General features: G+C 44.6%; 1 protein-coding gene across 1 annotated transcript in view; it reads left to right on the forward strand.

The window, feature by feature from the left end:
• ift70 (intraflagellar transport 70) overlaps positions 1–16,875 on the forward strand; it is a 34,058-nt gene that overhangs the window by 14,759 nt on the left and 2,424 nt on the right. The window contains exons 9-18 of the mRNA XM_083648801.1: positions 1–21; positions 1,741–1,806; positions 1,984–2,037; positions 3,836–3,901; positions 4,189–4,265; positions 7,128–7,338; positions 9,007–9,078; positions 9,830–9,933; positions 10,200–10,278; positions 13,502–13,631. The exon at positions 1–21 is cut by the window's left edge and continues 132 nt beyond it. Coding sequence (XP_083504927.1) covers positions 1–21; positions 1,741–1,806; positions 1,984–2,037; positions 3,836–3,901; positions 4,189–4,265; positions 7,128–7,338; positions 9,007–9,078; positions 9,830–9,933; positions 10,200–10,278; positions 13,502–13,631 — 880 coding nt within the window. The remainder of the gene's footprint in view (positions 22–1,740; positions 1,807–1,983; positions 2,038–3,835; positions 3,902–4,188; positions 4,266–7,127; positions 7,339–9,006; positions 9,079–9,829; positions 9,934–10,199; positions 10,279–13,501; positions 13,632–16,875) is intronic.

Genomic DNA, 16,875 nt, shown 5'->3' on the forward strand with positions numbered 1-16,875 from the left:
CTGCTCTACTGCAAATACGAGGTAAACCAACTGCTGCTCTACTGCAAATATGAGGTAAACCAGCTGCTGCTTTACTGCAAATATGAGGTAAACCTGCTGCTGCTCTACTGCAAATATGAGGTAAACCAACTGTTGCTTTACTGCAAATACGAGGTAAACCTGCTGCTGCTTTACTGCAAATATGAGGTAAACCTGCTGCTGCTCTACTGCAAATATGAGGTAAACCAGCTGTTGCTCTACTGCAAATATGAGGTAAACCTGCTGCTGCTCTACTGCAAATATGAGGTAAACCAGCTGCTGCTTTACTGCAAATATGAGGTAAACCAGCTGCTGCTCTACTGCAAATATGAGGTAAACCAACTGTTGCTTTACTGCAAATATGAGGTAAACCAGCTGCTGCTTTACTGCAAATATGAGGTAAACCAGCTGCTGCTTTACTGCAAATATGAGGTAAACCTGCTGCTGCTCTACTGCAAATATGAGGTAAACCAGCTGCTGCTTTACTGCAAATACGAGGTAAACCAACTGCTGCTTTAGCCTTGACAAGAGAGGAACAGAGCGGAGAGAGAGGGGGAGAGAGAGAGAGAGAGAGAGAGAGGGTTAGTCCTACAGTGATGTAAGGTACATTTTTCATGTATTTTCAGCTTTTTGTATTTATGTTTTGGTGGGGGTAGATCATGTTGAGTTGGTCATTCTAAAAGCACCCCTGTCATAAACTATCATCGTGAAACCGTCACTGCACGTCACCGTTATATTTGCTGTCTAAGGGCCTGTGTCGACCTAGCGTCTTTTCCTCAGGTCCAGCGTCTTTCAGTTGTTTCCAATGGGGGAGAGCATAGCGTATGCGGGCGCACACGGACGTCTAGAGAAAGGCTCCCAGCGCTCCCAGCTGAAAATATTTTAACTTTTCAGAAAGACGCTTGTGTCGGGTGCTGCTTTTCTGGCAACTAATCATATTCAGAAACTAGCAGAGACAGAAAGGCTCAATTGTGGGAGCAGATTAGCTAGACACTTAATATTTCTGGTGAGTGTTGAACTAAATCACTGTATGTGTGTTGTTAGCTAATGTTAGCTGTGAGCTATCAAGCTAGCTACCGCACTGAACTAACGTTACTTTCACACTGCTTCCTTCCATATTGTGCGCTGAGATCAGTTCCAGTGTTTAACGGTCGGAAAAAGATGTTAGATGGACACACGGCCTAAAAGAAGCCCCTACACGACTTAAAAAGCATGGCGGTATTACCCTCATACAAACTCTTCACTCATATCTTGATATGTGGATATCAAACCCACATCTATTACATGCTGGAAGGCAATCGCCGCCCCAAGAACATGCCAAGAACATGCCAAGAACATGCCAACCATCTGTCAGTATTTTCCACCATGTCCCAGTGAGGCTGTCTGCAGGGAGGCAGCGTGTCTGAGCTCAAACACAGCAGTGACTTGGCTCACAGAGAGCTGTGGCTACTTCATTAAAGTAGTATTAATGTCCCTGCTGGATGGTTGCTGCTCTCTTTCTCTCTCTCCCTCCCCCCTTCCTCTCCCTCTTTCTCTCTCTCTTTCTCTCTCTACCCCCCCCCTCTCTCTCTCTCTCCCTCCCCCCTTCCTCTCCCTCTTTCTCTCTTTCTCTCTCTACCTCCCCCCCCCCTCTCTCTCTCTCTCTCCCTCCCCCCTTCCTCTCCCTCTTTCTCTCTCTCTCTCTCCCTCCCCCCTACCTCTCTCTCTCTCTCTCTCTCTCAGTACTTCGACCTGGCGGCGGACGTCTTAGCTGAGAACGCCCATCTCACCTACAAGTTCCTCTCCCCAGTAAGTTTCACTCTCACTGAGTTCTCATTTGGGCCGGACAGATACCCCAGAGACCACACCCATATCTGTCTTTGTTTTTTATACCTCTGATATCATAGATATGATGTCTTTGTAAAAAGTGAAGTGTGACAGGATCCATATTGATGTAATGTTGAAATGTGTTTTTGTCGTCCTCAGTACCTGTATGAGTTTCTGGACGCCATGTTGACTTGCCAGACAGCACCAGAAGAGGTAGAGCGGTGAACCCAGGAAGCATTGACACCTCCTGCAGACCTGCACCCTAACCCTCCACAACCCTAAACTCCCGTTTAGTGCAGCGTTCTGGCTGGAAGCTAGTGGTGTCCACTCTGCTCAGTGAAGCTAGTGGTGTGTCCACTCTGCTCAGTGAAGCTAGTGGTGTCCACTCAGCTCAGTGAAGCTAGTGGTGTGTCCACTCTGCTCAGTGAAGCTAGTGGTGTGTCCACTCTGCTCAGTGAAGCTAGTGGTGTGTCCACTCTGCTCAGTGAAGCTAGTGGTGTGTCCACTCTGCTCAGTGAAGCTAGTGGTGTGTCCACTCTGCTCAGTGAAGCTAGTGGTGTGTCCACTCTGCTCAGTGAAGCTAGTGGTGTGTCCACTCTGCTCAGTGAAGCTAGTGGTGTGTCCACTCTGCTCAGTGAAGCTAGTGGTGTGTCCACTCTGCTCAGTGAAGCTAGTGGTGTCCACTCTGCTCAGTGAAGCTAGTGGTGTCCACTCTGCTCAGTGAAGCTAGTGGTGTCCACTCAGCTCAGTGAAGCTAGTGGTGTCCACTCTGCTCAGTGAAGCTAGTGGTGTCCACTCAGCTCAGTGAAGCTAGTGGTGTCCACTCTGCTCAGTGAAGCTAGTGGTGTGTCCACTCTGCTCAGTGAAATAGTTCTGAACTAACACACTTTTTTTTGTTAAAAGGATTTTAACAAAACACATTTTTTAGAGATTTGCCTATTTGCCATATTGCCGATAGTAAAAGTAGAATGTAGATGCCTTTATCTTCACTGTGCGTGCATTATAAAGTGAGTTTCAATGGCAGTATATGGTACAGCTGCCTACCCCTGCAGCTTTGTGCATGTCTGACCTGTGCTTGCATCTGTGCGCGCGCCCATCTGTACTGTGTGTGTGTGTGTGTGCGCGTGCACATCTGTACTGTGTTTGTGTGTGCACATCTGTACTGTGTGTGTGTGCGTGCACATCTGTACTGTGTGTGTGTGTGTGTGTACATCTGTACTGTGTGTGTGTGTGTGTGCGTGCACATCTGTACTGTGTGTGTGTGTGTGTGCGTGCATGTCTACTGTGTGTGTGCGTGCACGCCACAGGCTTGTGTGTGTGTGTGTGTGTGTGTGTGTGTGTGCATGCATGCCACAGAATTGTGCGTGTTTTTTCAAGCCTCCATAGCGTGCCACTGCCAACACACCCACACACATCTCAGCAGGAACACACAAAGTCACTTATAGAAGCGGCTGCTTAGGATAACAGAGCATTTGCAATCAGGTTGGACAAGACGTGGTGCTATTTTGTTTAGCTAAGTTAAGTAACCCCCACCCGTTGTGGAAAACACTAAGAATTTGTATCGGGACAAGTAAGAAATGACTTTGGACCCATTTGCCTGACCGTGCAAAAACAAAACAGCCTTAACAACAGAAACTTTTGATCATGTTAGTTTCAGTTTCTTTTCTATTGCAGCCACACTTTGTGATTTGCCTGAGAAGATAAGATGGGTGTATTTTCACATCAAAAGCTTTCCTCGTGCAGCTTGGAGGAAACCTCCAGACGTTTGTTAGATATCCTTCACATCTAAAAGCGTTCAAGTTTTGTTGCTGCACAGCAGTTTGAGCCGAGGCAAAGCAGTCATTATGGGTTTTTTATTCATGAAACCACACATCCTTCATTCCCACAGCGCTACCCAGCATTATTTCAGTCCCCTTGGCTTTGGTGTGTCTGAATGGAAAATGTGAACGTCGTTGCTTAATGCTTACCCTCCATCCATTGCAAGATTGTTCTGTCTGTCTTTATTTGACAGGCCTTCAGGAAGTTTGATGAGATGAACGCCAAACTGACAGAGCAGCTACGCAAGCTGGCCAAGCAGGTTGTTTACCTTCCACCTCCTCCCCTCTTCTTCTCACTCTCGTCAGTCATGGTGGCTCTCACTGCTCATGCTGCTGACTACCCAGTTCTTCTGTCTGTCCAATTGACCTGAACTCACCTGCATTTTCAGTTGCAAAAAAAAACATGTTTTCCATGGATAAGTCAACTTCATCAAGCATGTTTGTGAAAGTTGGATTTTTATGCCAAAATAATGAGTGGATTGGGACTGTGAGCGGCTAGTTGTTTTGTGGCTGAATGTTCTTTGTTATTTGCTTGATCTTCTCGAAGGTGCAGGAGCTCAGGCTGGCTCGTGACGATGACAGCGTGAAGAAAGCTGTGCTGGAATATGACCAGATGATGGAAAAGTGAGGACACGCACACACACACACACACACACACACACACACACACACACACACACACACACACACACACACACACACACACACACACACACACACGTGCACACACCCCCCTTTAATTGTGGTAAGATGGGAGATAGGAGGCCTGAACTATGAAAGTATTTGAAGTTCCTGGGGCGGCAGTAGCTGAGGAGGCAGAGCTGTCGTCTGGAAATTGGGAAGGTTCCCGGTTCGAGGCTCGCTCCTCCGGGGCTGTGTGTCAAAGTGTCCTTGAGCAAGACACTGAACCCCTAAGTACTGCTGCCCTAACTAAAGTGTCCTGGAGCAAGACACTGAACCCCTAAGTACTGCTGCCCTAACTAAAGTGTCCTGGAGCAAGACACTGAACCCCTAAGTACTGCTCCCCTAACTAAAGTGTCCTGGAGCAAAACACTGAACCCCTAAGTACTGCTGCCCTAACTAAAGTGTCCTGGAGCAAGACACTGAACCCCTAAGTACTGCTGCCCTAACTAAAGTGTCCTGGAGCAAGACACTGAACCCCTAAGTACTGCTGCCCTAACTAAAGTGTCCTGGAGCAAAACACTGAACCCCTAAGTACTGCTGCCCTAACTAAAGTGTCCTGGAGCAAGACACTGAACCCCTAAGTACTGCTGCCCTAACTAAAGTGTCCTGGAGCAAGACACTGAACCCCTAAGTACTGCTGCCCTAACTAAAGTGTCCTGGAGCAAAACACTGAACCCCTAAGTACTGCTGCCCTAACTAAAGTGTCCTGGAGCAAGACACTGAACCCCTAAGTACTGCTGCCCTAACTAAAGTGTCCTGGAGCAAAACACTGAACCCCTAAGTACTGCTGCCCTAACTAAAGTGTCCTGGAGCAAGACACTGAACCCCTAAGTACTGCTGCCCTAACTAAAGTGTCCTGGAGCAAAACACTGAACCCCTAAGTACTGCTGCCCTAACTAAAGTGTCCTGGAGCAAGACACTGAACCCCTAAGTACTGCTGCCCTAACTAAAGTGTCCTGGAGCAAAACACTGAACCCCTAAGTACTGCTGCCCTAACTAAAGTGTCCTGGAGCAAAACACTGAACCCCTAAGTACTGCTGCCCTAACTAAAGTGTCCTGGAGCAAAACACTGAACCCCTAAGTACTGCTGCCCTAACTAAAGTGTCCTGGAGCAAAACACTGAACCCCTAAGTACTGCTGCCCTAACTAAAGTGTCCTGGAGCAAGACACTGAACCCCTAAGTACTGCTGCCCTAACTAAAGTGTCCTGGAGCAAAACACTGAACCCCTAAGTACTGCTGCCCTAACTAAAGTGTCCTGGAGCAAGACACTGAACCCCTAAGTACTGCTGCCCTAACTAAAGTGTCCTGGAGCAAAACACTGAACCCCTAAGTACTGCTGCCCTAACTAAAGTGTCCTGGAGCAAGACACTGAACCCCTAAGTACTGCTGCCCTAACTAAAGTGTCCTGGAGCAAAACACTGAACCCCTAAGTACTGCTGCCCTAACTAAAGTGTCCTGGAGCAAAACACTGAACCCCTAAGTACTGCTGCCCTAACTAAAGTGTCCTGGAGCAAAACACTGAACCCCTAAGTACTGCTGCCCTAACAAAAGTGTCCTGGAGCAAAACACTGAACCCCTAAGTACTGCTGCCCTAACTAAAGTGTCCTGGAGCAAAACACTGAACCCCTAAGTACTGCTGCCCTAACTAAAGTGTCCTGGAGCAAAACACTGAACCCCTAAGTACTGCTGCCCTAACTAAAGTGCTCTGAGCCTAAGTACTGCTGCCCTAACTAAAGTGCTCTGAGCCTAAGTACTGCTGCCCTAACTAAAGTGCTCTGAGCCTAAGTACTGCTGCCCTAACTAAAGTGCTCTGAGCCTAAGTACTGCTGCCCTAACTAAAGTGCTCTGAGCCTAAGTACTGCTGCCCTAACTAAAGTGCTCTGAGCCTAAGTACTGCTGCCCTAACTAAAGTGCTCTGAGCCTAAGTACTGCTGCCCTAACTAAAGTGCTCTGAGCCTAAGTACTGCTGCCCTAACTAAAGTGTCCTGGAGCAAAACACTGAACCCCTAAGTACTGCTGCCCTAACTAAAGTGTCCTGGAGCAAGACACTGAACCCCTAAGTACTGCTGCCCTAACTAAAGTGTCCTGGAGCAAAACACTGAACCCCTAAGTACTGCTGGCCTAACTAAAGTGCTCTGAGCCTAAGTACTGCTGGCCTAACTAAAGTGCTCTGAGCCTAAGTACTGCTGGCCTAACTAAAGTGCTCTGAGCCTAAGTACTGCTGGCCTAACTAAAGTGCTTTGAGTACTGCTGCCCTAACTAAAGTGCTCTGAGCGGGCGTCACACTTGCAGATGTGCTATCATATGAATCCAGTCCATTTACCAAATATCAGCATCATGCTTTCCACAGCCTAAAGGTCCTTACACATCGGGAGCGTTTTGTTCGTGCGATTAATTCGCACGTCAATAATATTTTCCGAACCTATGTCAGTCAATGCAACCGTGCATACCAACGGCGACGTTTCGCCGAGCATTATTGCGGCGTTTATTTTTTCGAACTGCGGTCGATTTTTCAGAAATTCGCTTCCAACGTGTACACATGTGTGGCTGTGATTGACAGGTGGGTCAAAACTCGCATCGCAATTTCGTGCCCTATATTCGCATCGCTCTTGATGTGTAAAGGACCTTAAAGTGTCCGTGCAGAACCTCATGATGCAAAACCTCATGATGTAAAACCTCATGATGGAAATGGAGGTCTGACCAATATTGGTTTTTGAAGGTCGATGCTTCTCTCCACTTCTCTCCCCCTGTTTGGTTATGTCCTCCCCTGTCCTGTCCTGATTGGCCCATTGTTAACCCAGGTACATCCCGGTGCTGATGGCCCAGGCTAAGATCTACTGGAACCGGGAGAACTACCAGATGGTGGAGAAGATTTTCCGCAAGTCTGTGGAGTTCTGCGAGGAGCACGACACCTGGAAGCTGAACGTGGCCCACGTGCTCTTCATGCAGGACAACAAGTACAAGGAGGCCATCGGCTTCTACGAGCCCATCGTCAAGAAGCACTACGACAATGTGAGTCTCGTCAGCTGCAACAACCTTTAGTCCATTAGTCCTTTAGTCCATTAGTCCTTTAGTTCATTAGTCCTTTAGTTCATTAGTCGCTGAACAGGAAATTATTCACTAACTATGTTTATCATTGATCCATCGTTTAAACTAATTTTTAAGAAACAAATACTCAAATTATCTCATTCCAACTGCTGACAGTCTGCTTGTGTGTGTAGCTGGAGCAGTGTAACATTCAGGAGTGTCCCTGCAAGCGTAAACCCTCGGTAACCGTCTGCATCGCTGTGCAGTGCTTTCACTTGTTTGCATGAAGTCTTTTCCACTCTGGTTGTTTTCTGTGTGTTTGTGTCTGTGTGTCTGTGTGTTTGTGTCTGTGTGTTTGTGTCTGTGTGTCTGTGTGTGTGTGTCTGTGTGTCTGTGTGTTTGTGTTTGTGTCTGTGTGTCTGTGTGTTTGTGTCTGTGTGTTTGTGTCTGTGTGTTTGTGTCTGTGTGTCTGTGTGTTTGTGTCTGTGTGTTTGTGTCTGTGTGTGTTAGGGCTGTCACTTTTTATTCGAAATTCAAATTTAACTTCGAATGTGGGGGAGGAGGGCATGTTCGAATGTATAATTGACCTGTTCAATTTGTTTGTTTGTTATTATTATTATTATTATTATTATTATTATTATTATTATTATTATTATTATTATTATTATTATTATAATATATATATATATATATATTTTTTTTTAATTCACCAAAATTAACCAACTGCTGCTTGCTGGTAATGTTAATCCCATGTCAGAAAAAGTCTCCAGATTTGTCGCGTTAGTCTCTTCTGAGAAAGATTGTCTCCAGGGTCTGAAAAGTTGTCTCGAGTTGGATGCAGCCAAGTTTGTGAGGCAGTGTTGTGACTGTGAGCGTCCAAGCTAACACGTCGGGCTGATGCCCGGTGGCCTGGCCTGCATTTTTTTTTTTATTAACCAAAAAAACTTTTTTTTTGCGGGCAATTAAAGTTCGTTCGAACTTTATTTTGGGAAAAAGTGAAAGCCCTAGTCTGTGTGTCTCTGTGTTTGTGTTTGTGTGTGTGTGTGTGTGTGTGTGTGTGTGTGTGTGTGTGTGTGTGTGTGTGTGTGCGTGTCTGTCTGTTTGTTTGCAGTGGTGTTTCTATGGCTGCTGTACACAACTCACAATGATGTCAGTCAAATTAGATTTGACTGTTCAAGACGAATATTCAACTATTCTTTTTCTTTCTAGTTTTTGTTTTTGTTTTTGCTTTTTTCTGGTAAATTACAAGACAATCAGAAAATCCATTGGCATGAGCTTGTTTGATTTGTGTGTTTAATTGGGACATTTACAGTATTAATAGGCTGATACTTATACCAAAATAGGTTATATATCAGATCTATTGGGAGAAACCAAGCAATGCAGCACCCCCATATAGCCAGAATGGAATTATCCTTGTTTTATAACCACATTTTGCGACTATTCGTGTGTGTGTGTGTGTGTGATTTATTGTAATCATCTAAAATATTACAATAAATTCCAAATGTTATTAGGAAGTTTTTAAGTGTCTCTGGGATCCCGGTGCTGTCATATATGACACATCATTTGTTAATGTCATTCAATATTGTTTGAAATGATTTGCTAAAAAGGAGTTATGTGTATGTACGTGTGCCTCTGCTGCCCTCTCCTGGACAGATCCTGAACGTCAGCGCTGTGGTCCTGGCCAACCTGTGTGTGTCCTACATCATGACGAGCCAGAACGAAGAGGTACAAACAAACACGTGTGCAACGCTGCAGTCTTGTTCTAGTTTGATAGGAATCACAATACTTATAAGTTGACCTTACATACATTATTATAAAGAGTGTCCATCACATGGTCCATGTTGTGTTGTACATTATGTTGAGATACAGTACTATGATATTCCACAGGGTGGACTACGGCTGGCCGTTATGGACAAAATCAAATATCACAACATTTTTGACAAAATACCTCAACATTGATATTGCATCGATATTGATGGGATGACTATTGGTGTTTACATAAAATATTGACACAATGAGATCTTTTGATAAATAATCATCATTAATGTGGATATAATGACTTAGTGCGTAAAGGCAAATTAATAGAACAGCTAGAATATCACTTGACATCACTTAACTGTAATGCAGCCTTTAAAACAAGGAACAGACTATACTTCTGCTGTATCACCATATTACCCCAAAATCTAAGCCCATATCTAGTCTAGTGTCATATCACCATATTCATATCATTTCCATATTTTGCCCAGCCGTAAATCAACAATTCATGGGGTCTTTATATTAATGTATTATACTGTATATTGTAAACAGGAACTGGAGTGGTTTTTATTGTCGCTGTCTTTATATAATGTGTTATACTGTATATTGTAAACAGGAACTGGAGTGGTCTTATTGTCGCTGTCTTGATATGATTGTGTGTTTCACATGCTTCCCTACACCGTGTGTTTGAACCTCGTGTCTCCTCTCTGTCTTCCTCCAGGCTGAAGAGCTGATGAGGAAGATTGAGAAAGAGGAGGAGCAGATCTCGTACGACGAGCCCGACAAGAAGGTGTTCCACCTCTGCATCGTCAACCTGGTGATCGGGTGAGTGCACTCACTGACCCTGCTGGAAGTTCAGACTGTGGGCCCCGCCCATCACAGCGGGGGAGGAGTTAGCTCATGAGCGGGCCCCGCCCATCACAGCAGGTGGAGGAGTTAGCTCATGAGCGGGCCCCGCCCATCACAGCGCGGGGGGGAGGAGTTAGCTCATGAGCGGGCCCCGCCCATCACAGCGGGGGAGGAGTTAGGTCATGAGCGGGCCACAGCAACTAGGGATGCTACGTCTCATGTGATTTGTGCCTTTCTTTCAGGACCCTTTACTGTGCCAAGGGGAACTACGACTTTGGCATCTCTCGCGTCATCAAGAGCCTGGAGCCTTATAATAAGAAGGTCAGACATTTTTGTTTTCCTCTGGGGTTTTCCGGAAAGTTAGTAGAAATCAGACACAGCACGCCTCCCTCCCCCCTGCCCTGGAATCTGTCCTGGGGAGCTGTTTGCCTTTTACTTTCCACAGAGAGCAAGCAGAGTGATGGAGAGAAGATCATTCTAAAAGCACTAAGCCTGGGAGTGAATGGGTGGATGTATCTTTCTTGCTGGCCCACAGATGTGTTCTTCCTGTGGGAATGAATGTGTTTCCTGTTGGTTTGAGTCACAACACCATTAGATCGATAGATGAGTTTGCTGCTGATATTATATCATTCAGTGCATCCGATATGATGTAGTAGCTGACTACATATTTACCGTAAATTCCGGACTATAAGCCGCGGCTTTTTTCCCGTTTTTTGGCCTTTTTTGCCCCCTGCGGCTTATATAACGGTGCGTCTTATCTATGGATTTTTTCCAAAAAAAAAAAAAAATCTCTCTTTTTTAGCACTCTTTCTAACTATAAATCCACTTCTGTTTTAATTTCCTCTCTTGCCCTCTTTTAACAACATAACATAACATAACATAACACAACACAGGTAAGCAGAAAGAAAAAGACGAAGCAATCACGCCATGAATGAGGAAATGACTCACCTGCTGGAGGCTGGAGATACACCGCTTGGGCTAAACTTTTACTCCGTGAAACACTATCGATTAAGTCCGACATCGCTCAGAGGTTTTGAGCAGCTTGAAAACAAGTTTGAAAACGTGCAGAAGTCCATCCACTCACTCACTAAAGAAACTAAGGCAACCGTGAACAGAGTTTATAATGCGGAAAAGCGCATCCGCGCACTGGAGGACAAAAACAACACAGTGAGTCCGAAAATGGATAAAATGCAAAATCGAAACCCTGCACACGCAGGTTGATGACTTAATCAGCAGGAGTAAAAGAAATAACATTCGCCTGATCAATGTAACAGAGGGAGCTGAGATTGGTGACATGGACGCTTTCGTGGCAAAATCCTGTGTTACATCCTGGACCTGAAGGAAGGCGAGAAACCACCAGAGGTGGACAGGGCACACCGGGCGCCTCGGCCACGTCCAGACCCCGGCCTGCCACCGAGGGCCATCTTCATCTGCCTACTCCGCTGGCCCGACCGTCAACTCATCCTCCAGGCTGCGGGGAAGAAGCCCCTCACCTGGGAGGGTACGCGCTTTTTCGTCCGGCAGGACCTCTCCGCGTTGGTGCAACAGAAACGCGCAACATACAACAGCATCATCGAGTCAATGGATATCGCTTTGGCGTACTGTACCCAGCGAGACTCGTCATAACCATTGATGGACAGCGGCGGAACAAGAGCTCAAAGTGAAACTGCCGAATATCTTTTGAGTTGGACTGGTCAATAGTACTGTGAGTAACTAAAATAAAAAAATAAAAAACGGAATTCTCTCTTCTTTATCACTCTTTCTAACTATAAATCCACTTCTGTTTTAATTTCCTCTCTTGCCCTCTTTTCACCACACCGCGGACACTGTGTGCACTGTAAAAAAAACAAAAAATACCACAATGTGTGATTTTGTCTGGGGATTAGTGACCTGACTTTTGTTTTGTTGAAATGTTAATAAATGGGAGCTTCCCCAAACAGCCATCTCTTTCCCGACAATCCCCTCTGTGCACGAAGCCTTACATATGGTAATTAAACATCAAAACACCCGCGGCTTATAGACCGGTGCGGCTTATAGAAGAAAAAAATAGTCCCCTTTGAAGGTGCGGCTTATAGACCGGTGCGTCTTATAGTCCGGAATTTACGGTATATGCCTTTTTCACACCATCTATTTTGTGTCTAAAAGGCAGGAAGTAACACAGGTGCAGCAAAACATTAATTCGGGTTTCCACCTTACAGTCCATTTAGGTGTTCCAGTGCCGGGGCCCCTAATTAATGAGTTTGTTGCACCTGTGTTTACCCTGCCTTTTAGACACAAAATGGCGGCCGTGAAAAAGGCCCCATTGTCTTAATTGATCAATCACAAGTTGTCTGAATTGATTGTAATGTGACATTTTGACCGGGTTATTATCATCCTGGGTTTCAATAGAGTCTTTTCCACACTGACCAGAATAAAACAAGGAATATTATTCTTGGCCAAATGTCAAAATATTGGTTAAATGTCAAGATATCTAATATCGGCACAAATGAGCTGTTAGCAGCTTCAATCCACAAATATCATTCTCTGCCTTCAAAACCCAAAGCGCTCTGCAGGCTCTTCTCTGAGGCCTTTTGATCTCATCCACCCACAACAGGTTCTGGCTGCAGCTGTGTCCACTCAGCTGCAGCTGAAAACACACGCCGGCATCCTCCCCCGGCCCTACCGCTCAAACATCAACAACCAGCACTGCCTTAGGAACCTTAGCCCTGTTTCTTAGCTAACCATGATGTTGGTGATTGATTGGTAGTTTGCGTTCTCAATACAATCCATGCTGTTCCTCATGCTAGCTCCAGTTAGCCCCATAGTTAGCCACAAAGAGAGAGATCTAGGCCTGTTTACATTCAATAAAAACAGGATTGGCGATTCTATTCATGTGCTGATATGAGCGTTTGAGAATGAAACCGCAGTCTACTGAACATAATGGCATTCCATTGACTTTTAATTGCGTTTCATTGACTTTATCATGGGCCGTTCACTGTACTATGTAAACAGCGGTGCTCTGAGCAGCACTCTGAGTATGAACACCTCGACCCGAGCGGGGAGTGCGCTCCTGGTTTGTGGAGCTCCGCCTCGTGCTGCCTTCATGGTCCTAAGCTTAAGTCAGCTTGCACAGACAGGAGCGTGACGCCACTGACCTTGTATTGGTTTGTGGCGAACTATCTGGAGCTAGTCTGAGGAACAGCATGGAGATGTGCTGAGAAAGGAATCGACCAATCAACATCATCATTGCTAAGTAGCAAATAGGGCTAGGGTTCCAAAAATCAGAACTATCCCTTTAAGTGTCATGCACTTACAATGTGCTTCTAATGTGCTTTTTGCACATTTACAACATGGTGGTAAATGTGCTATTTGTCTTATATGAATTATGAACAATATTGCCATAGCATGTAGATACAGTACATTGGGAATTCAACACAAGACACTGAAGTGTGTGTGTGTGTGTGTGTGTGTGTGTGTGTGTGTGTGTGTGTGTGTGTGTGTGTGTGTGTGTGTGTGTGTGTGTGTGTGTGTGTGTGTGTGTGTGTGTGTGTGTGTGTGTGTATAGCTGGGGACAGACACGTGGTTCTACGCTAAGCGTTGTTTCCTCTCCCTGCTGGAGAACATGGCCAAACACATGATCATGCTGAGGGACTCCGTGGTCCAGGAGTGTGTCCAGTTCCTGGAGCACTGCGAGAGTAAGCAACACACACACACACACACACACACACACACACACACACACACACACACACACACACACACACACACACACACACACACACACACACACACACACACACACACACACACACACACACACACCTGCAAAAGTGCCTATGTGCCTTGCAGTTGTATTAAAAGTGTAATCAAAACCATTTTGCCAATCAACAATGATTGTAATTTTGTGTCGCCACTCTGTAATAACTTTCTTTCTCTTCAGATTGTTGAAATCTCAATTTGGAATAAAACTCCGAAACAGCAGTTTGTGTGAAGCTGTTTAGATATTATTATACAAATCATGTATACTGTATATAGAGAGCCAAAGTGGAAAGTCACTTCCCAAAACGCAAGAAAATGCAGGTATAAAGAAAATATTTGTTTTATGTTTTTTTGTGTGAAATGTTCTATGGTCTCTCCTGATTCTAAATATAGCTGAACCGTTTGGTTTGAACAAGTAAAACTAATTGTATACGCATTTTACGAAATGTCTATGGGAAAATAAATTGTGGAAGAACATCTCTGGTACAGTGCTGAAGCAGGATGTGAGCTTCACTTTGCCTCTCGATATAGAGAGCCAAAGTCCCAGCCCTTCTGGTCTTATAAGAACCAGCATCAGAAAAATATGAATTGGTGGTGAATTTTTTGATCCCGTTTGAATTGTGCCATGAGGAACACATATGATGTTTGTCCAAGATAACTTTGTCTACTACAACATTTATCTATGTGTGTGTAGTTATGCCTTAATATTAATAACTGTGTAACTGCTTTATGGCTATTGATTATGTAAATAAATATAATGTAACTTAAATTTCCTCTGTCACTTTGCAAGTCAAGAAAGTCGCAGTTTGTTGTAAAACTGTGGCACTATAAGTTATCTGGTCTGCCAAGACCAGAACCACCCGCCACAAGACCAGCTTCTTCCCAACCGCCATCAGCCTCACCAACAAGGTGAAACCCCTTCCGCCAAGGGCCTCACAAACAACCCCCCCCCCACACACACACACACACACACACACACAAACTCACTACCTCCTCCTAAACTCAACTGAACCCCCCCCCCCCCCCCCCTTCCCCCATAAAACTGGAACTCATACTGTATCTAATTTAATGCCTGTCTAACTGGGACTGGTAAATTCATGTAAATTCCCTGCACATGTAATGCCTATTTAACTTAGCCTGTAAATTTCATGTAAATTCAATGTAAGCTCTTATTTAACTCCGACTGTAAATTCATGTAAATCCACTGCCTATTTAACGTCTATTTAACTCAGTCTGTAAATCTCATGTACATAAATCCAACGTAAATTCATATTTCTCATCCACAGAACACTTCACCACTCATGTACATATTGTATATATTTACTCGATTTGATTGCACTTGCAACTTTGTGATTGTTTTTAGTTATCTTCCTACTTCTTATCTCTGTATATTGATGTGACCGCTATGCTGCATACAGACACTAAGACAAATTCCTCGTATGTAACTTGCATACTGTGGCAATAAAAGTGATTCTGATTCTGATCAATCAGAAAGACGACGCACAACCAGTCGCCTAAGTGACGTCTCACCCACCAGGCCATGTTGGTGTTGGTGTGATGTGACATGAGAGATGTAGTCGATTGAGCGGTTTCATACTAAACTAAACGCTACGTTTCAGTTTGACGTCAAACTGTGGCTTTCTTGACATGCAAGTTACCCATTGACAGTACATAATATATAAGTTACCGTATCTTTTCAATCACATAATGGACTCTGGACTTCATGGCATAATTCAAACGGGATCCAAACAATTATTGTCTTTCACCGTTCACCACCACTCATATTGTTTCACCGTTCACCACCACTCATATTGTTTCACCGTTCACCACCACTCATATTGTTTCAGACGCTGTTCACCACCACTCATATTGTTTCAGACGCTGTTCACCACCACTCATATTGTTTCAGACGCTGTTCACCACCACTCATATTGTTTCAGACGCTGTTCACCACCACTCATATTGTTTCAGACGCTGTTCACCACCACTCATATTGTTTCAGACGCTGTTCACCACCACTCATATTGTTTCAGACGCTGTTCACCACCACTCATATTGTTTCAGACGCTGTTCACCACCACTCATATTGTTTCAGACGCTGTTCACCACCACTCATATTGTTTCAGACGCTGTTCACCACCACTCATATTGTTTCAGACGCTGTTCACCACCACTCATATTGTTTCAGACGCTGTTCACCACCACTCATATTGTTTCAGACGCTGTTCACCACCACTCATATTGTTTCAGACGCTGTTCACCACCACTCATATTGTTTCAGACGGTGTTCACCACCACTCATATTGTTTCAGACGCTGTTCACCACCACTCATATTGTTTCAGACGCTGTTCACCACCACTCATATTGTTTCAGACGCTGGTTCGTTTACCACCACTCATATTGTTTCAGACGCTGGGCCCCGTTCCAATACCCATACTTCCATACTATTTAGTAGGCAAAAAAAGAATTAGTATGTCCCAATACATAGTATGTCAGATGCAGTATGCCAAGAGTACCAGGATGTTGTACTACATCAGCTCCTATTTCGGAGTATGCATCGATGCATGCTTTGTCAGCCAATCTTCCCCACAATCCTTTGCGCAGCAGGAAGTTACATCTTCTTCTTCTTCTAATGTTTTATGGCGGTTGGCAAACAACTTTTTGTGCATTACCGCCACCTACTGGAGTTACGTCGCACTGACTGAGCTGCGTGTTCATGAATAAGATAATTAACTTTAAGAAAGCCTTGAAATATGTTAAAACCAAACAAGCATGGAGTGTGTACCAAAACATGCATATCTTGATTCCTGTTTAGAACTCTGACTTAATGTTTTTGCTTTATTTATTTTATTTTGTTTATTTGATTGTCTGTTCCAATTTTGTAAATGTTTAGTCTGAATTTTTTGTATAATGTACCGTAATTTCCGCACTATAAGGCGCACCTGAGTATAAGCCGCAGCAGCAAAATTGCCTGTTTGTTACATATATAAGCCGCACCGGACTATAAGCCGCGGGTGTTTTGATGTTTAATTACCATATGTAAGGGTTCGTGCACAGAGGGGATTGTCGGGAAAGAGATGGCTGTTTGGGGAAGCTCCCATTTATTAACATTTCAACAAAACAAAACAAAAGTCAGGTCACTAATCCCCAGACAAAATCACACATTGTGAGATGCTTAA

Source organism: Poromitra crassiceps (genome assembly GCF_964638095.1).
Source record: "Poromitra crassiceps genome assembly, chromosome: 13".
Classification (NCBI taxonomy): domain Eukaryota; kingdom Metazoa; phylum Chordata; class Actinopteri; order Beryciformes; family Melamphaidae; genus Poromitra; species Poromitra crassiceps.